Here is a 22,782-nt window from a genome sequence, read left to right as displayed (position 1 = left end):
GCTTCCATTTATTTTGCCAGCTCTTGTGGAATTTTACAACAATCTTCATAGAGTAATGCCTACAGTTCTTAATCTTCAAACTGTTTTTTGGCAGGCCTGTGCCATTTTTGTCTTCCTTGTTAAAATCACCACTTCTAAAACCCACAAACTATCTCTCGCACATTGAAGCCGATGGAACACATTCACCATATGATTTGGTGAGCGAAAGCAGTCAAGCAAAACTTCCCGCATACTACGCTTTTGTTAATGCCGCATTTTGAAGTCATACATCAATACATCGGGTTCTAGTTGAGGTTCTAATTCATGTTCTAGTTCAGGTTCTAAGACAGTTTCTCGTTCAGGTTCTAGTTGAGGTTCTAGTTCAGATTCTAGTTCAAATTGTAATTGAATTTCTAATTGAGGTTCTAGTTGAGGATCTAGTTCAGGTTCTAGTTTAGGTTCTAGTTGCGGTTCTTGTTCTAGTTAAGTTTCTTGTTCAGGTTTTAGTTCAGGTTCTAGTTCAGATTCTAATTTAGGTTCTAGTTCATATTATAATTGAAGTTCTAGTTGAGGTTGTAGTTGAGGTTCTAGTTCAGGTTCTAGTTGCAGTTCTTGTTCTACTTCAGATTCTAGTTCAGGTTCCAGTTCACTTCTAGTTCAGTTCTAGTTCAAATTCTAATTGAATTTCTAGTTGAGGTTCTAGCTCAGGTTCTAGTTCGGGTTCAAGTTCAGTTTCTACTTCAGGTTCTAGTTTAGGTCATAGTTCAGCTTCGAGTTGAGGTTCTAGTTCAAATTATAATTGAAGTTCTAGTTGAGGTTCTAGTTGCGGTTCTTGTTATAGTTGAGGTTATAGTTCAGGTTCTAATTCAACTTTTAGTTGAAGTTCTAGTTGAGGTTCTTGTTGATGTTCTGGTTCAGATTCAGATTCTAGTTGCAGTCGTTGTTCCAGTTGAGGATCTCGTTCAGCTTCTAGTTGTGGTTGTAGTTCAAATTCTAATTGAATTTCTAGTTGAGGTTCTAGTTCAGTTTCTACTTCAGGTTCTAGTTTAGGTCCTACTTCAGCTTCGAGTTGAGGTTCTAGTTGAGGTTCTTGTTCCAGTTGAGGTTCTAGTTCAGGTTCTTGTTCAGTTTCAAGTTCAGGATCTAGTTCAGGTTTTAGTTCAAATTCTAATTGAATTTCGAGGTTCTAGTTGCGGTTCTTGTTCAGGTTCTAGTTGAGGTTCTAGTTCAGGATCTAGTTCAGCTTCTTACTCAGGTTCTAGTGCAAATTCTACTTGAATTTCTAGTTGAGGTTCTAGTTCATTTTCTACTTCAGGTTCTAGTTTAGGTTCTAGTTCAGCTTCGAGTTGAGCTTCTAGTTGCGGTTCTTGTTCTAGTTGAGGTTCTAGATCAGGTTCCTGTTCAGGTTCAATTTCAGGATCTAGTTCAGGTTCGAGTTCGAGGATCTAGTTGAGGTTCGAGTTCGAGGATCTAGTTGAGGTTCTAGTTGAGTTCTAGTTTAAGATCTAGTACAGGTTCTGTATCAGGTTTTAGTTCAGATTCTAGTGCCGTTTCTAGTTCAGATCCTAGCTCCAGTTCCAGTTCACGTTCTAATTAAGGTTCCAGTTCTAGTGTAGTTTCTAGTTCGAGTTCTAGTTCAGTTTCTAGTTTTGTTCTAGTTCTGTTCTAGTTCTGTTCTAGTTCTGTTCTAGTTCTGTTCTAGTTCTGTTCTAGTTCTGTTCTAGTTCTGTTCTAGTTCTGTTCTAGTTCTAGTTCTGTTCTAGTTCTGTTCTAGTTCTGTTCTAGTTCTGTTCTAGTTCTGTTCTAGTTCTGTTCTAGTTCTGTTCTAGTTCTGTTCTAGTTCTGTTCTAGTTCTGTTCTAGTTCTGTTCTAGTTCTGTTCTAGTTCTGTTCTAGTTCTGTTCTAGTTCTGTTCTAGTTCTGTTCTAGTTCTGTTCTAGTTCTGTTCTAGTTCAGTTCTAGTTCTGTTCTAGTTCTGTTCTAGTTCTGTTCTAGTTCTGTTCTAGTTCTGTTCTAGTTCTGTTCTAGTTCTGTTCTAGTTCTGTTCTAGTTCTGTTCTAGTTCTGTTCTAGTTCTGTTCTAGTTCTGTTCTAGTTCTGTTCTAGTTCTGTTCTAGTTCTGTTCTAGTTCTGTTCTAGTTCTGTTCTAGTTCTGTTCTAGTTCTGTTCTAGTTCTGTTCTAGTTCTGTTCTAGTTCTGTTCTAGTTCTGTTCTAGTTCTGTTCTAGTTCTGTTCTAGTTCTGTTCTAGTTCTGTTCTAGTTCTGTTCTAGTTCTGTTCTAGTTTTGTTCTAGTTCTGTTCTAGTTCTGTTCTAGTTCAGGAACTATTTCAAGTTCAGGTTTAGTTCCGGTTCCAATGCAGGTTGTCGGGACCTTCACCCAGAACTGCTGTGATGTGAACTAACTACCTTACTAAATTATAATTATAACAAATACATTTGGAAATTCTCTTGTAGTCAGTCCACTAATTTATGTATGAAAAACCAAACAGGCCAGACTGTGTTTGTTGTTTGTATGATCATACATAATTATGTTCGGTTTGAGTTGGTTATAAAAGAATTTGTAACAAAATTTAATTTGAAAAATGACAAATAATAGTTGAATACTAAAGTTAGAAACATGTTCTGTTTAGTGAGTTGAAATCTGTGCAGATTATTTGATTTTATTTTAAGCTCTTAATGGCAAATTGTTATTTTATTATTTCATTTTATTTTTTTAAAAAAAGAATCCATTATACAAAACTACAAAACCATGTGAAGTATTACTTATTTTCTTAATTTTTTCCTCATAAATAATTCAATAAAAGGAATTTTTTTAAATATATTTCTTTTCTTTTCTGGATTTTTTTTTGTTGTGAAACATTCCTTTAGTCCTTGGCGACATTGTTAAAAGGAAAAAGAATTGAAATAGCAGAACATCTTAACTACTTAAGTGGCAATACAATGTATATAATCTTTATTATCATTGTCGACATCTTCATCATCATCAGTAGCAGCAGGCTACACTATCCTCAAGAAATCCTCTGGTCACAAAACTGTAGAGAATGAGTGCTGCTGACAATGTTAAAAATCTGTACATGATGATGATGATGAGGAGGATGTCTGTTTGATTGTGGTAGATGAAACTGATGATGGTTCCGCTTATCTCTTTAACATAATGCAAAAATGTTGTCATTTTTTATACCAAAAATAAAAAAAGAAGAGATGAAAAAAACTCCTCCTTTAAAAATCTGTTTAACAGCTAAATATTACAACATCTGTTTTCTGGCAAGCAGCAACAGATCCTGTGGCTCCTTTACACTAAAGTACTTAGCTATTAAAGAAGGATGCCTTCACTTTAAGATGCAACAAGCAGCAGCAGCAGGAATATATATTTAATTTGTTTTATTATTGTCCTCCTGCATACTTGTCGTCTTGGTCTTCGTCGTCACCATTTGCCATGGTTACTTGCCCAAATGAATTCCGGGCATCATCATGGTTAAGGCTCTTTGCCTGCATTAAGCACCAGCTAAGTTGCTATTTACTATTTAATACAAAACAAAATAGTTGTTGGTTTTTTTCCTTCTTTCGTTCTTTGGTCTCTTAGTAAAAATGAAGTAATAGCAGTTTCTTTCTATAAACTATAGTTGAATGGTGGGATTTTAGTTTGAAAATCTCTGGGTAAATTATTAAATTGTTAAAAGCTGATGGCAGCCAGAGAAATTAATGAGAGAGTTAAAGGGAAATAAATTAAATTACAAAAGAGGTTTAATAAATTATGTTAGAAAATACAGAAGATGTACAAATTAGTAAGACAAATATGCAAAAGGAATATCTGTCTTGAGTATGTCTAGAGACAGAATTTTTCTTGCAGGACTAATGTAGACATAATTATGTCTCACTTTACCAAAGACACTAGTACAGACAAAATTCTGTATCAATTTGTTGCTAATTCTATCAAAATAAGGTTAGAATTATGTCTTAGTTGTTAGTGATACTATAAATAGGTCTAACATAAATATCTCTGACATAAATATGTCCAACATTAATATGTCTGACATTAATATGTCTGCCATAAATTTTTTAGCAATAAAAAAACAATTTTCGTTATAGACACATACAAAAAATTACAATTCTGAGCTTTAAAATTTAATTCCTAAAAACCCATTAAAAATCCCCATTCCGGGGAAACTATTTATTGCCTAATATTTAAAGCTTTTATGCAAATTGTTTATAAAAATGATTAAAAGATAACTTTTTAAGCCAATTGGCCTTTAAAAATTAAATTCCCAAAAACTTAATAAAAATCTCCTTCAATCTCAATTCTGGGGAAGCAGCTTATTGACCAAAATTAAATAATGTTATATAAATTATTTATGAAAAGTGTTCAAAATTACATTTTAAACAAAATGGCACTAAAAAATTAAATTCCCAAAAACTTTTCAAAAATCTCCTTTGTGGGATTATGACATTTTTCTGCTAAAATACATATTTTTTGCATAAATAAATATTTAACAGCTGTAATTATAAATTTTAAACAAATTTGAGCTTTAAAATTGAATTCCCAAAAACCAACTAAAAATCCCCAATCTGGGGAAGCTTATTATTCCCTTATATTTAAATATTTTTGTAAAAATGTTATTAAGAATTAATCAAAACTTCTATTTAAACAAATTGGCACTAAAAAATTAAATTCCCAAAAACTTTTCAAAAATCCCCTTTGTGGGATTATAAAATTTTTCTACTAAAATACATATTTTTTGATAAATAAATATTTGACAGCTGTAATTAAAAAATTTTGAGGTTTAAAATTTAATTCCCAAAAAATAAATAAAACTCCCAATTCTGGGGAAGCTTATTATTCCCTAATATTTCAATATTTTTAAAAAAAATTTATTAAAAACTATTAAAAACTTCTATTCAAACAAATTTACACTAAAAAATTAAATTCCCAAAAACTTTTCAAAAATCTCCTTTTTGGGATTATGACATTTTTCTACTAAAATACATTTTTTTCTGATAAATAAATATTTGGCAGCTGTAATTAAAAAATTTTAAACAAGTTTGAGCTTTAAAATTGAATTCCTAAAACCTAAGCAAAAATCCCCATTCCGGGGAAGCTTCTCATTAGCTAATATTCAAACATTTTGTTAAAATTCATAACAAAAACTATTCAAAATGACCTTTTAAACTAATTGGCACTTAAAAATTAAATTCCCAAAAACTTTACAAAAATCTCCTTTGTGGGATTAAGACATTTTTCTACTAAAATACATATTTTTTGATAAATAAATATTTGACAGCTGTAATTAAAAAATTTTAAACAATTTTGAGCTTTAAAATTGAATTCCCAAAAACCAAAATAAAAATCCCCATTCTGGGGAAGCTTATTATTCCATAATATTTAAATATTTTTGTAAAAATGTTATGAAGAAGTAATCAAAACTTCTATTTAAACATATTGGCACTTAAAAATTAAATTCCCAAAAACTTTTCAAAAATCTCCTTTGTGGGATTAAGAAATTTTTCTACTAAAATACATATTTTTTGGATAAATAAATATTTGGCAGCTGTAATTATAAAATTTTAGACAATTTAGATCTTTAAAATTGAATTCCCAAAAACCAAATAAAAATCCCCAATCTGGGGAAGCTTATTATTCCCTAATATTTAAATATTTTTGTAAAAATGTTATTAAAAAGTATTCAAAACTTCAATATAAATAAATTGGCACTAAAAAATTAAATTCCCAAAAACTTTTCAAAAATCTCCTTTGTGGGATTATGAAATTTTTCTACTAAAATACATATTTGTTGATAAATCAATATTTGACAACTGTAATTATAAAATTTTAGACAATTTAGAGCTTTAAAATAGAATTCCTAAAATCAAAGTTAAAACCCTGATTCTGGGGAAGTTCCGTATTGCCCAAAATTAAATCATTTTATATAAATTATTTATAAAATGTGTTCTAAATGATTTATTTCAACCTAATGGCACTACAAAATTAAATTCCCAAAAACTTTTCAAAAATCTCCTTTGTGGGATTAAGAAATTTTTCTACTAAAATACATATTTTTGGATAAATAAATATTTGACAGCTGTAATTATAAAATTTTAGACACTTAGCTTTAAAATTGAATTCCCAAAAATCAAAGAAAAATCCCCAATCTGGGGAAGCTTATTATTCCCTAATATTTGAATATTTTTTAAAAAGTAAAAAGTAAAAAACAACAGTTTGAGCTTTAAAATTGAATTCCTAAAACTAAAATAAAAATCCCCCCCAATCTGGGGAAGCTTATTTTGTTCTTAATGTTGCAATATTTTGTTAAAATTGTCAAGAGAAAGTAGTCAAATTTAATATTTTAAAAAATTAAATTCCCAAAATCGTAAGCAAAATCCAATTTAATGGGATTGGGTTTATTTTTGCACAAATTCTAAACAATTTAAGTTCTTGGCACTTTAAGTATAACTTAATAAATTGCTGCGTCTTTCTTTTAGCTATCTAGCCCAAAATTTCTATTATTAATTTTTAATTTCAAAACAATCTTTTGTCTAATATTCTTTATCACGAACGCCAATTACTTATGCCATGCACCTTAAATTCAAAGAACAATAACAACAAAAACCATCTCCAAAATAAACTCAATAATAGCTAGAGAATTTTGTAACAATAAGAAATGAGCAGCAAACATATTGCTCTTAGTATCTTTTGTAGCTGCCAGCAGCAACTCAATGTAATCAACCGCAAAATATCATGTGAAATAACACGTCTTATAAATAAAACATTACATTTCTTCTATTTTTTTATTATTTTGTTTTTACAACTCGTATACCCAAAAAGCCTGCCTAGAACAGCTGAAGCCACTAAATGTGAGGAGAAAAATAAATGTATGATGTTGATAGAGCACGAATCTTAGGCAGACAAGTCTAATGTAAATGGCAGTCAGAAACGGAAAAAAAAAACAAGAATAAATACTGTTGAAAGCCAGCAAATACATGATATTTTAAAACAGCAACTGATTTTCTTTCTATTTGTATACCCTACACCATGACTGGCATGTTTGTTATTCCGTTTGTAATTTTTATATTTTTCATATATGTAGCTATATCCGCCTGGCCGTTTGTATATTGAAATCAACTTTTCATAGCCCCCAAATAACTTATATATATGATTCATATATTAGTATACCGCTATAGTCCCGGTTCAGTTGCTATTTAAAATCGAGAAAATCGGCCCACAAATGGCTGAGATATGTGCAAAAAACCACGACTATCTCGATTTTTTAAATAAAAATTTTTTTACTAAAAAATACTTTCATTATTGGTGTAGTTTTTGTTCTAAATTTTCTTTTTTGCTGAAAAATTTTGTTAGTGAAAATTTTTTTTTTGGTGAAAAAAAAAATTGGGTTAAAAAACATTTTTGCCCATTTTGACCCATTGTGGAACAAAAAATTTTGTTCCAAATATTTTTTTTTATAAAATTTCTTTTACAATTTGTTTTTTACTAATAACATAAATAACATAAAAAAATGATTTTGAAAAAAAAATTTTATAAAAACAAATTTTGGAAAAAAAAAATTTTAGCAAACAATATTTTTTGTCAGAAATATGAGTGATCACAGATCGAGCTCCTTTTCTTGATTAAACGCTAATTGGTCAAGTTAATTAGCGAATTTAAATATTGTGAGTTTTTAAATAAAAAATCAATTTTTGTTCAGAAATATGAGTGATCACAGATCGAGCACCGTTTCTTGATTAAACGCTTATTGGCCAAGTTATTAGCGAATTTAGATATTGTGAGTTTTTATATAAAAATCGATTTTTTATCAGAAATATGAGTGATCACAGATCGAAATTAAGCGCTTATTGGCCAAAATTTGGAACAAAAAATTCTTTTAAATAAAAATTTTTATTTAAAAAAATTTTTTTGTTCCAAATATTTTTTTTTTTATAAAATTTTTTTTTTACTAATAACATTTTTCAGCTAAAAAAATTTATAAAAAAAGATTTTGGAAAAAAAATTTGTAAAAAAAAAAATTTGGAAAAAAAAATTTCAAATCGATTTTTGTTCAGAAATATGAATGATCACAGATCGAGCTCCTTTTCTTGATTAAACGCTTATTGGCCAAGTTATTAGCGATTTTAGATATTGTGAGTTTTTATATAAAAATCGATTTTTTATCAGAAATATGAGTGATCGAAATTAAACGCTTATTGGCCAAAATTTGGAACAACAATTTTTTTTAAATAAAAATCTTTATTTAAAAATTTTTTTTCAAATATTTTTTTTTTTATAAAATTTTTTTTTTACATAACATTTTTCAGCTAAAAAAATTTTATAAAAAAAAAGATTTTGGAAAAAAAAATTTTATAAAAAAAATATTTTTGGTCAGAAATATGATTGATCACAGATCTAGTCCCTTTTCTTGATTAAACGCTTATTGGTCAAGTTATTAGCGATTTTATATATTTTGAGTTTTTATATAAAAATCGATTTTATATCAGAAATATGAGTGATCACAGATCGAAATTAAACGCTTATTGGCCAAAATTTGGAACAAAATTTTTTTTTCTAAAATTTGGAACAAAAAATTTTTTTTTCTAAAATTTTTTTTTCCAACATTTTTTTTAAAAATTTTTTTTTTCCAAAATTTTTTTTATAAAAAATTTTTTTTTTTAATAAGAACATTTTTCTACAAAAAAAATTTATAAAAAAAAAAGATTTTGGAAAACAAAATTTTATAAAAAAAAAATTTTTTTACCAAAAAATATTTTCATTCTAGTTTCAAGGATACTTTGGTGTATGGTTTTTAAGATTCGACACAGCCGAAAATAAAGCTCTCTTATTTGTTTTCAACTAGTTTGAGACTTTTAAAGAAGTTTACAAGATTTTCCCTTAAGTAGGGGAAAAACAAATAAAAAGTACAAAAGTACATTAAACTCGGTTAGAGCAATGGAAAGAAGGCAGTCAATAGTTCGAACGTACTTGTACGTGTTTTTCTAACTGAGATGTAGATAAAACTTGTGCCATTCGCTTGCAGGAAAAACAATATGGATTTTAAAAGAGCCACCACACATGTCTCAAGAAAAAATATAAAAATATTAAAATAAATGTAGTTAAGGCACTAGCCTAGAATATGTACGAAAGGAAAATAAAATTTAAATTTTTAAATCTTTAACTCTTAAATGTTGCAACTTTTTGTGTTCCCAAAATAATTTATATATTTCAATCAACACAATATCGTTAGCAATTTATAACAAATTTACATTGAAAAAAATCAGAAAAAAAGAATTCCAATTGCAGCACTTTATGCGTAAAAAAATTTCCCTTCCAAAAAAGAAATCATCAAAAAAAATTTGCATCACAAAATGTAAAAGTCAGTCAGTCATAAATGAACTTGACTTCCTTTAGAACTTTAACAACGAAAGTCAACTAAAAATTGACCGGAAGTGTAATTTATACTGGCAAAAATATTGGTATCAAAAAAAAACTCACATAAAAAAAGTAAGTAACCGGAAAAATGTGTCAGAAAAAGTTTTCCATGAAAATTTTTTTTAAAAGCCAAATTTAGCAATAAAAAAATGTTTGATTTTTAGGTATTAAATTTTAAAGCCTAAACTATTGATAAAAATTTCTGATTTTACTAGAAATTTTAGTTTTATCAATTTAAGAATAATTATTTAAGTTTTTTTTGGGAATTTTTTTTCCAATATATTCCCCAGAATTGGGATTTTATTTTGGTTTTTTGGGAATTTAATTTTAAAGCTTAAACTTGTTTAAAATTTTATAATTACAGCTGTCATATATTTATTTATCAGAATATATGTATTTTAGTAGAAAAATGTCTTAATCCCACAAAGGAGATTTTTGAAAAGTTTTTGGGAATTTAATTTTTAAGTGCCAATTTGTTTGAATAGAAGTTTTTAATACTTTTTAATAACATTTTTACAAAAATATTTAAATATTAGGGATTTATAAGCTTCCCCAGAATGGGGATTTTTATTTGGTTTTTGGGAATTAAATTCTAAAGCTCAAACTTATTAAAAAATGTATAATTACAGCTGCCAAAAATATGTATTTTAGTAGAAAAATTTCTTAATCCCACAAAGGAGATTTTTGAAGAGTTTTTGGGAATTTAATTTTTTAGTTCCATTAGGTTGAAAAAATCATTTAGAACACTTTTTATTAATAATTTATATAAAATGACTTAATTTTGGCAAATAATCAGCTTCCCCAGAATGGGGATTTTTATTTTGGTTTTTGGGAATTCAATTTTAAAGCTCAAATTTGTTTAAAATTTATAATTACAGTTGTCAAATATTTATTTATCAAAAAATATGTATTTTAGGAGAAAAATTTCTTAATCCCACAAAGGAGATTTTTGAAAACTTTTTGGGAATTTAATTTTTTAGTGCCATTTAGTTTAAGAGGTCATTTTGAAGACTTTTTGTTATGAATTTTAACAAAATGTTTAAATATTAGCTAATGAGAAGCTTCCCCGGAATGGGGATTTTTGTTTAGGTTTTAGGAATTCAATTTTAAAGCTCAAAATTGTTTAAAATTTTATAATTGCAACAGTTAAATATTGATTTATCAAAAAATATGTATTTTAGTAGAAAAATTTCTTAATCCCACAAAGGAGATTTTTGAAAAGTTTTTCTGAATTTAATTTTTTAGTATCATTAGGTTGAAATAATCATTTAGAACACTTTTTATAAATAATTTATATAAAATGATTTAATTTTGTGCAAATAATCAGCTTCCCTAGAATCAGGGTTTTTACTTTGATTTTAGGAATTCAATTTTAATGCTCAGATTTGTATAAAATTTAATACATAGTTATGTCAAATAAGTATTTAGGAGAAAAAATACGTATTTTAATGCAAATTATGTGTTAATCCCATTTAGGGGATTTTGGTTAAGTTTTTGGGAATTTAATTTTTTAGTGTTAATTTGTTTAAATATAAGTTTTTAATAGTTTTTAATAAAATTTTTACAAAAATATTTAAATATTAGGGAATAATAAGCTTCCCCAGAATGGGTATTTTTATTTGCTTTTTGGGAATTCAATTTTAAAACTCTAAATTGTTTAAAATTTTATAATTACAGCTGTCAAATATTTATTTATCAAAAAATATGTATTTTAGCACAAAAATTTCATAATCCCACAAAGGAGATTTTTGAAAAGTTTTTGGGAATTTAATTTTTTAGTGCCAATTTCTTTAAATAGAAGTTTTGAATACTTTTTAAAAACATTTTTACAAAACTATTCAAATATTAGGGAATAATAAGCTTCCCCAGAATGGGGATTTTTATTTGCTTTTTGGGAATTCAATTTTAAAGCTTAGAATTGTTTAAAATTTTATAATTACAGCTGCCAAATATTTATTTATCAAAAACATATGTATTTTAGCAGAAAAATGTTATAATCCCATAAAGGAGATTTTTGAAAAGTTTTTGGGAATTTAATTTTTAAGTGCCAATTTACTTAAAAACTTTTCTTGAAGGTTTTTTTTATTAAGATTTAGTAAAAACTACTTAAATATTAAGTAATAAAAAACTTCCCCGGTATGGGGATTTTTTCAAAGTTTTTGGGAATTTAAATTTTTAGTGCCTTTGGGTTCAAAGGTATTTTTGTACACTTTTATGTTAAGAATTTTAACAAAATATTTAAATTTTAGCTAATGAGAAGCTTCCCCGGAATGGGGATTTTTGCAAAGTTTTTGGGAATTTAAAATTTTAAGTGCCAATTTAATTAAAAACATTTTTTGTAGGTGTTTTATTAAGATTTAGTAAAAACTACTTAAATATGAAGTAATAAGAAACTTCCCCGGTATGGGGATTTTTTCAAAGTTTTTGGGAATTTAATTTTTTAGTGCCTTTGGGTTCAAAAGTATTTTTGTACACTTTTTTGTTAAGAATTTTAACAAAATATTTAAATTTTAATTAATGAGAAGCTTCCCCAGAATGGGGATTTTTTCAAAGTTTTTGGGAATTTAAATTTTTAAGTGGCAATTTACTTAAAAACATTTTTTGTGGGTGTTTTATTAAGATTTTGTAAAAAAATTTTAAATATTAGGGAATAAGAAGCTTCCCCAGAATGGGGATTTTTGCTTGGATTTTAGGAATTAAATTTTTTTCGTTTAAAATTTTATTACAAGTGTTTGGTATAAAAATATGATTTTCATTTTTTAAATATGTAATTAAGCATTTCTCATGTTTTAACAAGCTTTTAAATGTCATTTCACCACAATTTTTAGTTCTTTTGTTTCTGTAAGTTTTTTTTTCAATATTTGTGATAATTTGCCAAATCATTGTTAACAAAACAAATAAGAAAATTGTAGAGAAAATGTTTGAGCATAAAAAAGAAATTAAACATACAAAAACTATTTACAAAAATGGCATTAAGCCTCAAGTATAATTGTGTGTTGTATTTTTTTTTGTCTAGCTGTTTTAAATACAAAAGAAAACTGCATTGAAAATGTTTAAGTAAAATTATCAAAAAGTTTTAATTTGAAAAATATTTTTAAAATAAAATGAAAATCTTTTATAAGTAATTTCTTATTTTTTGTGTTTCTTTTTTCTGTTTTTCTTGCAAATAATGCATAAAAAGTATTTTTCAGCAAGTTTTTAAGAGACAATTATCTAGAGGGTGATTATTTTTATTTTGTGCTGACAAAACTACATAATAATTGCAGTAAATGATAGAAGAATATTAAGAAAATTTTATATTTCCTTAGGACAAAATGTTTCAATTAAAAAATATTTGAAATTTATGTAAAATTTTAAAGTATCTTGCACCAAAATATAATTTAAGATAAAAATTAAAAATATTTTTTTGTGAAAAAAAAACTCGGGTTAAAAAATAGTTTTCCCGATTTTGACCCATTGTAGGTCCGACTTACTATATAGTTATATAAGTCATTGGAAAGGTCTTTGAAATATCTATCATTAGATATCCATTTTGTCTATATTAAGGATAATCCAGATATAGATACACAAATTGGGAAAAAATCGAGGTAGTCGTGGTTTTTTGCTTATATCTCTGCCATTTGTGGACCGATTTTCTCGATTTTAAATACCAAACCAACCGAAACTATAGCGGATATATTGATGTATCAATCATGTATATAAGTTATTTGTAGGCTGCGGAAAGCTGATTTCAACACACAAAAGGATATGGCTTTATGGTGTATCATATGAAAAAATTTGAAATTACAAACAGAATGACAAACTTATAATTCTTATTGATATTTAAATGAATTGCTGATTTTTCTGTTAGCTGAATATCTCATAGTTTAATTACAATAATTTCAATTTCCTACCACCACCATAAATTCACATAACCCTTGTTTTTCAATTTATATAGAGGGCTGCTCTCCACACTCCCTATCAATTTATTAAAGTGCAGCTGTGTTGACAAATAGTCAGTAAGACAGTCAGTTGTATTGGTAGCAAACTGCCGTTGCTGTTTTATCAGTCAAAAACTATTTGAAGTCCCTATTCTCCTTGATACTGTGTACTTGTATATGCAATCAACTCATGCTCCTTGATGCTTCCATATTCAGTTATTTGCAAGTTTCTTAAATTTTTTTATTATTATTGTACTCATACGTCTGCTGCTGATGAAGATGATGATGATTGGTAACCATATATCAACAGTTCCTCTTAGCACCGCCTGTCGCCTCTACTGTTTACCATACCTCGGCAAAAGCTCTGGCAATCGTCATTGTCAGTCATCCGGTTTTGCTTGTTATTTTGTCTTTGTTTATTTTATTCGCAGTCTACTTTTAGGGGCGGTGAATTGTAAATATAAATATGCAAAAGTATGAGTGTTTTTGTTTTCTTGCATTTGTATGAGTGTAGTTAAGCCCGGGCATTACAATGACATGTTAAGTTATTCTTGTGACAAATGAAGAAGAAAAAAAAGAAGAAAAGAAAGCAAAGATTTAATTTACAAAGACTTAAGGTTGTGCATGAAAAGTCTACAAAACTATTATTTAAGCAATTTCCAACTTAAAAATTAAATTCCCAAAAATTAAACAAAAATCCCTTTTCCGGGGAACCCATTTAGTATCTTAATTTTAAATATTTTACACAAATTATTCATAATAAATGCATAAAACTACTTTTTAAACAATTTCGCACATAAAAATTAAATTCCCAAAAATTAAACAAAAATCCCCTTTCCGGGGAACTCAATTATTTTCTTATTTTTTAATATTTTACACGAAATATTTATAATAAATGCATAACACTACTTTTTAAACAATTTCGAACTCAAAAATTAAATTCCCAAAAACTAAACAAAAATCCCTTTTCCGGGGAACTCATTTATTTTCTTATTTTTTAATATTTTACACAAATTATTCATAATAAATGCATAAAACTACTTTAGAAACAATTTCGCACTCAAAAATTAAATTCCCAAAAACTAAACAAAAATCCCCTTTCCGGGGAACTCAATTATTTTCTTAATTTTAAATATTTTACACGAAATATTCATAAAAAATACATAAAACTACTTTAGAAACAAATTGCCATTGAAAAATTAAATTCCCAAAAACTAAACAAAAATCCCCTTTCCGGGGAAACCATTTATTTAAATATTTTACACAAATGATTCATAATAAATGCATAAAACTACTTTTTAAACAATTTCGCACTCAAAAATTAAATTCCCAAAAGCTACACAAAAATCCCTTTTCCGGGGAACCCATTTAGTTTCTTATTTTTAAATATTTTACACGAAATATTCATAATAAATGCATAAAACTGCTTTTTAAAAAATTTCGCACTCAAAAATTAAATTCCCAAAAACTAAACCAAAATCCCTTTTCCGGGGAACCCATTTAGTTTCTTATTTTTAAATATTTTACACAAATTATTCATAAAAAATACATAAAACTACTTTAGAAACAAATTGCCATTGAAAAATTAAATTCCCAAAAACTAAACAAAAATCCCTTTTCCGGGGAACTCATTTATTTTCTTATTTTTCAATATTTTACACAAATTATTCATAAAAAATACATAAAACTACTTTAGAAACAAATTGCCATTGAAAAATTTAATTCCCAAAAACTACACAAAAATCCCCTTTCCGGGGAAACCATTTATTTAAATATTTTACACAAATTATTCATAATAAATGCATAAAACTACTTTTTAAACAAATTGTCACTGAAAAATTAAATTCCCAAAAACTACACAAAAATCCCTTTTCCGGGGAAGCTTCTTATTACTAAATATTTAAATATTTTATAAAAATTCTTCATCAAACATATTTAAAATTTATTTTTAAACAAATTGGCAATTAAAAATTTAATTCCCAAAAACAAAAGCAAAAATTCCCTTTTCTGGGGAAGCTTATTATTCTAAAATATGGAAATATTTTTATAAAATTCTTTATAAAAAGTATTTAAAACTTCTTTTTAAACAAATTGACACTTAAAAATTAAATTCCCAAAAACCAAACCAAAATCCCTTTAAGGGATTAGGGAATTAATATTACTAAAATACATATGTTTCCCCATTCTACCGGCTAATTTTTAAAAACTTTAACAAAATTATTTACCTAATGTATTAAAAACTCTGTTTAAACAAATTAGCGTTTAATAATTAAATTCCCAAAATCACAAGCAAAAATTCCCATTCCGGGGAAAGTTCTTACCGGCTAATTTTTAAATATTTTAACAAAATTCTTTACATAATATATTCAAAACTGGTTTTTATACAAATTAGAGTTTAAAAATTAAATTCCCAAAATCACAAGCAAAAATTCCCATTCCGGGGAAGTGTCTTACTGGCTAATATTTAAATATTTTAACAAAATTCTTTACCTAATGTATTGGAAATTGGTATTTAAACAAATTAACGTTTAAAAATTAAATTCCCAAAATCCCAAGCAAAAATTCCCTGACTGGGGAAACCTTAAATTTGACTATTTCATAAAAATTGTTATATAAAACGCATTGTAAACTTAATTAAAAATAAAATCATTAATAAAAATTAAATTCCCAAAATCTAAAGCAAAAATCCCCATTCCGGGGAAGTTTCCTACCGGCTAATTTTTAAATATTTTAACAAAATTCTTTACATAATATATTCAAGACTGGTTTTTAAACAATTTAGCGTTTAAAAATTAAATTCCCAAAATCACAAGCAAAAATTCCCATTCCGGGGAAGTGTCTTACTGGCTAATATTTAAATATTTTAACAAAATTATTTATCTAATGTATTCAAAACACGTTTTTAAACAAATTAGCGTTTAAAAATTAAATTCCCAAAATCCCATGTAAAAATCCCCATTCCGGGGAAGTTTCTTACCGGCTAATTTGTAAATATTTTAGCAAAATACTTTATCTAATGTTTTCAAAACTGAATTTTAAACATTCTAGCGTTTAAAAATTAAATTCCCAAAATCTCAAAAAAAATCTCTTTCCGGGGAAGTTACTTACCGGCTAATTTTTAAATATTTTAGCAAAATACTTTATCTAATGTTTTCAAAACTGGATTTTAAACAATCTAGCGTTTAAAAATTAAATTCCCAAAATCCCAAAAATAAATCCACTTTCCGGGGAAGTTTCTTACCGGCTAATTTTTAAATATTTTATCAAAATTCTTCAGCTAATGTATTAGAAATTGGTTTTTAAACAAATTAGCGTTCAAAAATTAAATTCCCAAAATCCCATGCAAAAATCCCCATTCCGGGGAAGTTTCTTACCGCCTAATTTGTAAATATTTTAACAAAATTCTTTACATAATATATTCAAAACTGGTTTTTAAACAAATTAGCATTTAAAAATTAAATTCCCAAAATCCCAAGCAAAAATCCCCATTCCGGGGAAGTGTCTTACTGGATAATTTTTAAATATTTTATCAAAATTTTGTATCTAATGTTTTCAACACTGGATTTTAAACAATCTAGGGTTTAAAAATTAAATTCCCAAAATCCCAAGCAAAAATCCCCATTCCGGGGAAGTTTCTTACCGGCTAATTTTTAAATATTTTATCAAAATTCTTTACCTAATGTATTGGAAATTGTTATTTAAACAAATAAGCGTTTAAAAATTAAATTCCCAAAATCTCAAGCAAAAATCCCCATTCCGGGGAAGTTTCTTACCGGCTAATTTTTAAATATTTTAACAAAATTCTTTACCTAATGTATTGGAAATTGTTATTTAAACAAATTAGCATTTAAAAATTAAATTCCCAAAATCCCAAGCAAAAATTCCCTGTCTGGGGAAACCTTAAAATTAACAATTTCATAAAAATTATTATATAAAACGTATTGTAAACTTAATTAATAACAAAATCATTAATAAAAATTAAATTCCCAAAATCCCATGCAAAAATCCCCATTCCGGGGAAGTTTCTTACCGGCTAATTTTTAAATATTTAAACAAAATTCTTTACCTAATGTATTCCAAACTGTGTTTTAAACAAATTAGCGTTTAAAAATTAAATTCCCAAAATCCCAAGCAAAAATTCCCTGTCTGGGGAAACCTAATATTTTACTATTTCATAAAAATTGTTATATAAAACGTATTGTAAACTTAATAAATAACAAAATCATTAATAAAAATTTAATTCCCAAAATTTCAAGCAAAAATCCCCATTCCGGGGAAGTTTCTTACCGGCTAATTTTTAAATATTTTATCAAAATTATTTACCTAATGTATTGAAAATTGGTATTTAAACAAATTAGCGTTTAAAAATTAAATTCCCAAAATCTCAAGCAAAAATTCCCTTTCCGGGGAAGTTTCTTATCGGCTAATTTTTAAATATTTTAACAAAATTCTTTACCTAATGTATTCAAAACTGCGTTTTAAACAAATTACCGGTTAAATATTAAATTCCCAAAATCCCATGCAAAAATTCCCTGTCTGGGGAAACCTTAAATTTAACTATTTCATACAAATTGTTATATAAAACGTATTGTAAACTTAATTATAAAGAAAACCATTATTAAAAATTAAATTCCCAAAAAAACTAAACAAAAATTCCCTCTTAAAGCTTCAAATTATTATTCCGCTACAGTTTAAATTGCTTGCAATGTGCTGGTTTAATAAAATATATTGCTTTATTCTTCCTTCCTTTCCTTCCCCTAAAATGTACAATGCGCTGCTTTTTTAGCGCTCTTCGTCACAACGGAAATTTACATACAAATGTAGCATTTCCGGTTTAAATGTCAGCAAACCCTGTCACAGACAGTCGCTCACTATATGTCACTCATTAATTGTATGTGAGCAAGAGAGTGTTTTGGCAGTAAATGCATAAATGTGTACATGTCTGACTGACTCTTTTTGTCTGTGTATTTTGTAAACGTATTGCTATTGTCATTGTTGTATGTTTTATTCCCAAAAAAGGAAGTCATAAAATGTATATTAGTCTCACAATTGTGGTAGTTTTTTTTTATTGTCCTTTTTTTACTAACAACAATAATATGATTGTCTTCTATTGCCATTGTGTTGTATGTTATTTATTTGTCCTACAGTACTTTATGCTGTCTTGGATGTCAAGTGCAAAAGTGCATTATACTTCAACTTATAGCAAAACATTTCTAAGAAAACAACAGCTTTTTGTCTGCAAAAAAAAGAGAGGCAGGTACTTAGAGACATTTTTCAACAAATAAATTATTAAGGAAAATTTAAAGCAATATTATTTTAAATAACTATAAATTTCATTAGAATTTTAAGCTCTCAAATAAATAAACTTATTCCCTTTTTTCCTCTATTCACCACTTAGAAATTCAATTAATTCTAAAAGTATTTCAATAATAGTCCAAAATTTTTTTCTTATTTTCTCTACAATTTATCTGCTGAATTGACCAATAAACAAAAGTACAAAACAAAAAAATGTTGCACAACTGCTGATTGTTTCGTTAGTTGATTTGGTTTTTTGGTTTCTAGCCACCCGTCCAAAAAAAAACAAAATTTTTCATATACTACATTTTTTTTACATCAAACTTATCAGGCCAGTTGTTGTGTATAACAAAAAATTACCATAAAAAAGAAATCCATTTTATAGCTGTTGGTTTTTTAAAATATTTTTTACCACTTTAGTTGCATGCAAATCACTCGTTACATGAAACAGCCTACAAACATGGCTGGCAGAATAAGAAGTCCTTTGAATTTTAATACTGATACTTCATAAAAATAAACTACTACTTGTTTCGCCCCTGTCATGGTGGCCAAAAAACAAAGGGGAACAAATTAAAATTTGCCAGCGAAAATTTGTTTGCTGCAGTCCGAGTAATTAAAGTGATAAATGTATAAATTTATGAAAGGAAAATGCTTTAGCAAAGGGATAAAAGTATTAATAGATAGAAGTGAACAACAGAACAACTTAATAAATAAAAAAATTAAGAGAAGAGACACACATGAACAAGATTATACGATAGACAAGGCGAGCCTATAGTGGAGTCTATAGTCTAGTCTATAGTCGAGTCTATAGTCGAGTCTATAGTCGAGTCTCGAGACTAGACTAGAGACTAGAAAATAGACTAGACTAGATCTAGTCTAGTCTCTAGTCTAGTCTCTATCCTAGTCTCTAGTCTAGTCTCTAGTCTAGTCTCTAGTCTAGTCTCTAGTCTAGTCTCTAGTCTAGTCTCTAGTCTAGTCTCTCCTAGTCTCTAGTCTAGTCTCTATCCTAGTCTCTAGCCTAGTCTCTAGTCTAGTCTCTAGCCTAGTCTCTAGTCTAGTCTCTAGTCTAGTCTCTAGTCTAGTCTCTAGTCTAGTCTCTAGTCTAGTCTCTAGCCTAGTCTCTAGTCTAGTCTCTAGCCTAGTCTCTAGCCTAGTCTCTAGCCTAGTCTCTAGTCTAGTCTCTAGTCTAGTCTCTAGTCTAGTCTCTAGTCTAGTCTCTAGTCTAGTCTCTAGTCTAGTCTCTAGTCTAGTCTCTAGTCTAGTCTCTCCTAGTCTCTAGTCTAGTCTCTATCCTAGTCTCTAGTCTAGTCTCTAGCCTAGTCTCTAGTCTAGTCTCTAGTCTAGTCTCTAGTCTAGTCTCTAGTCTAGTCTCTAGTCTAGTCACTAGTCTAGTCTCTAGTCTAGTCTAGTCTCTAGTCTAGTCTCTAGTCTAGTCTCTAGTCTAGTCTCTAGTCTAGTCTCTAGTCTAGTCTCTAGTCTAGTCTCTAGTCTAGTCTCTAGTCTAGTCTCTAGTCTAGTCTCTAGTCTAGTCTCTAGTCTAGTCTCTAGTCTAGTCTCTAGTCTAGTCTCTAGTCTAGTCTCTAGTCTAGTCTCTAGTCTAGTCTCTAGTCTAGTCTCTAGTCTAGTCTCTAGTCTAGTCTCTAGTCTAGTCTCTAGTCTAGTCTCTAGTCTAGTCTCTAGTCTAGTCTCTAGTCTAGTCTCTAGTCTAGTCTCTAGTCTAGTCTCTAGTCTAGTCTCTAGTCTAGTCTCTAGTCTAGTCTCTAGTCTAGTCTCTAGTCTAGTCTCTAGTCTAGTCTCTAGTCTAGTCTCTAGTCTAGTCTCTAGTCTAGTCTCTAGTCTAGTCTCTAGTCTAGTCTCTAGTCTAGTCTCTAGTCTAGTCTCTAGTCTAGTCTCTAGTCTAGTCACTAGTCTAGTCTCTAGTCTAGTCTAGTCTCTAGTCTAGTCTCTAGTCTAGTCTCTAGTCTAGTCTCTAGTCTAGTCTCTAGTCTAGTCTCTAGTCTAGTCTAGTCTCTAGTCTAGTCTCTAGTCTAGTCTCTAGTCTAGTCTCTAGTCTAGTCTCTAGTCTAGTCACTAGTCTAGTCTCTAGTCTAGTCTCTAGTCTAGTCTCTAGTCTAGTCTCTAGTCTAGTCTCTAGTCTAGTCTCTAGTCTAGTCTCTAGTCTAGTCTCTAGTCTAGTCACTAGTCTAGTCTCTAGTCTAGTCTCTAGTCTAGTCTCTAGTCTAGTCTCTAGTCTAGTCTCTAGTCTAGTCTCTAGTCTAGTCTCTAGTCTAGTCTCTAGTCTAGTCTCTAGTCTAGTCACTAGTCTAGTCTCTAGTCTAGTCTAGTCTAGTCTAGTCTCTAGTCTAGTCTCTAGTCTAGTCTCTAGTCTAGTCTCTAGTCTAGTCACTAGTCTAGTCTCTAGTCTAGTCTCTAGTCTAGTCTCTAGTCTAGTCTCTAGTCTAGTCTCTAGTCTCTAGTCTAGTCTCTAGTCTAGTCTCTAGTCTAGTCTCTAGTCTAGTCTCTAGTCTAGTCTCTAGTCTAGTCTCTAGTCTAGTCTCTAGTCTAGTCTCTAGTCTAGTCTCTAGTCTAGTCTCTAGTCTAGTCTCTAGTCTAGTCTCTAGTCTAGTCTCTAGTCTAGTCTCTAGTCTAGTCTCTAGTCTAGTCTCTAGTCTAGTCTCTAGTCTAGTCTCTAGTCTAGTCTCTAGTCTAGTCTCTAGTCTAGTCTCTAGTCTAGTCTCTAGTCTAGTCTCTAGTCTAGTCTCTAGTCTAGTCTCTAGTCTAGTCTCTAGTCTAGTCTCTAGTCTAGTCTCTAGTCTAGTCTCTAGTCTAGTCTCTAGTCTAGTCTCTAGTCTAGTCTCTAGTCTAGTCACTAGTCTAGTCTCTAGTCTAGTCTCTAGTCTAGTCTCTAGTCTAGTCTCTAGTCTAGTCTCTAGTCTAGTCTCTAGTCTAGTCTCTAGTCTAGTCTCTAGTCTAGTCTCTAGTCTAGTCTCTAGTCTAGTCTCTAGTCTAGTCTCTAGTCTAGTCTCTATTCTAGTCTCTAGTCTAGTCTCTAGTCTAGTCTCTAGTCTAGTCTCTAGTCTAGTCTCTAGTCTAGTCTCTAGTCTAGTCTCTAGTGTAGTCTCTAGTCTAATCTCTAGTCTAATCTCTAGTCTAGTCTCTAGTCTAGTCTAGTCTCTAGTCTAGTTTCTAGTCTAGTCTCTAGTCTAATCTCTGGTCTATTATTTAGTGTAGTATCTTGTGTAGTCTCTAGTCTATTCTCTAGTCTAGTCTAGTCTCTAGTCTAGTCTCTAGTCTAGTCTCTAGTCTGGTCTCTAGTCTAGTCTCTAGTCTAGTCTCTAGTCTAGTCTCTAGTCTAGTCTCTAGTCTAGTCTCTAGTCTAGTCTCTAGTCTAGTCTCTAGTCTAATCTCTAGTCTAATCTCTAGTCTAGTCTCTAGTCTAATCTCTAGTCTAGTCTCTAGTCTAATCTCTAGTCTAATCTCTAGTCTAGTCTCTAGTCTAATCTCTGTTCTATTATTTAGTGTAGTCTCTTGTGTTGTCTCTAGTCTATTCTCTAGACTAGTCTCTAGTCTAGTCTCTAGTCTATTCTCTAGTCTAGTCTCTAGTCTATTCTCTAGACTAGTCTCTAGTCTAGTCTAGTCTCTAGTCTATTCTCTAGTCTATTCTCTAGTCTAGTCTCTAGTCTAGTCTCTAGTCTAGTCTCTAGTCTAGTCTCTAGTCTAGTCTCTAGTCTAGTCTCTAGTCTAGTCTCTAGTCTAGTCTCTAGTCTAGTCTCTAGTCTAGTCTCTAGTCTAGTCTCTAGTCTAGTCTCTAGTCTAGTCTCTAGTCTAGTCTCTAGTCTAGTCTCTAGTCTAGTCTACAGTCTTTATTCTAGTCTAGTCACTAGTCTAGTCTGCAGTTTCGTCTCTAGTCTAGTCTCTATTCTTTTTCCTTCGTTCATACTAGTTACTATGTTCTACAATTTCTGCCGCTCCCTCGTATTTCAAACCCTTTAACTTGTTTTCTTTTGTCAAATAACAAAACACGCTTCAAGTACCATTACTTTCAAAGGCATTCAAATGTTTTCCATTACCTTTTTGTTAAGTTGCACTTTGTCATTGTTGCAACATGCAAACAAAAACAAATATTGCCTTAAATTCGTAGTTGGCTTTTAGGCAAAAACAAAAAAAGACAGCTACTTATGCTCTGATGAAGCCAATT

General features: G+C 29.1%; 2 protein-coding genes across 2 annotated transcripts in view; one reads left to right on the top strand and one right to left on the bottom strand.

The window, feature by feature from the left end:
* Positions 1–826: 826 nt before the first annotated feature.
* LOC135958697 (protein TsetseEP-like) lies at positions 827–3,416 on the bottom strand. Its single transcript, XM_065509587.1, has 4 exons — positions 3,382–3,416; positions 3,053–3,122; positions 1,254–1,424; positions 827–1,165 (listed from the first exon to the last, which is right to left on the bottom strand). The coding sequence occupies exons 1-4, from the start codon at positions 3,414–3,416 to the stop codon at positions 827–829; spliced, it is 615 nt and encodes a 204-aa protein (XP_065365659.1).
* A 316-nt stretch (positions 3,417–3,732) lies between these two features.
* The window catches only part of vex (vexed), a 49,283-nt gene continuing 30,233 nt past the window's right edge, over positions 3,733–22,782 (top strand). The window contains exon 1 of the mRNA XM_065509586.1: positions 3,733–3,763. Coding sequence (XP_065365658.1) covers positions 3,733–3,763 — 31 coding nt within the window. The remainder of the gene's footprint in view (positions 3,764–22,782) is intronic.

This window comes from Calliphora vicina, chromosome 4 (assembly GCF_958450345.1).
Source record: "Calliphora vicina chromosome 4, idCalVici1.1, whole genome shotgun sequence".
In the NCBI taxonomy this organism is placed as follows: Eukaryota; Metazoa; Arthropoda; class Insecta; order Diptera; family Calliphoridae; genus Calliphora; species Calliphora vicina.
The sequence above is the reverse complement of the archived record's forward strand: the minus strand, read 5'-3'. Positions and strand labels throughout refer to the sequence as shown.

Bases quoted from the DNA above. Each gene is read 5' to 3' on its own strand.
- LOC135958697 (XM_065509587.1), bottom strand. From the start codon at position 3,416: ATGGCAAATGGTGACGACGAAGACCAAGACGACAA. The intron at 1,425-3,052 runs GTACAGATTTTT...AACCTCAACTAG, and splicing joins CTCCTCATCATCATCATCAT to ATCCTCGAACTCGAACCTGA. The intron at 1,166-1,253 runs GTAGAATTTGCA...AACCGCAACTAG, and splicing joins AACCTCAACTAGAAATTCAA to AACCTCGAAATTCAATTAGA.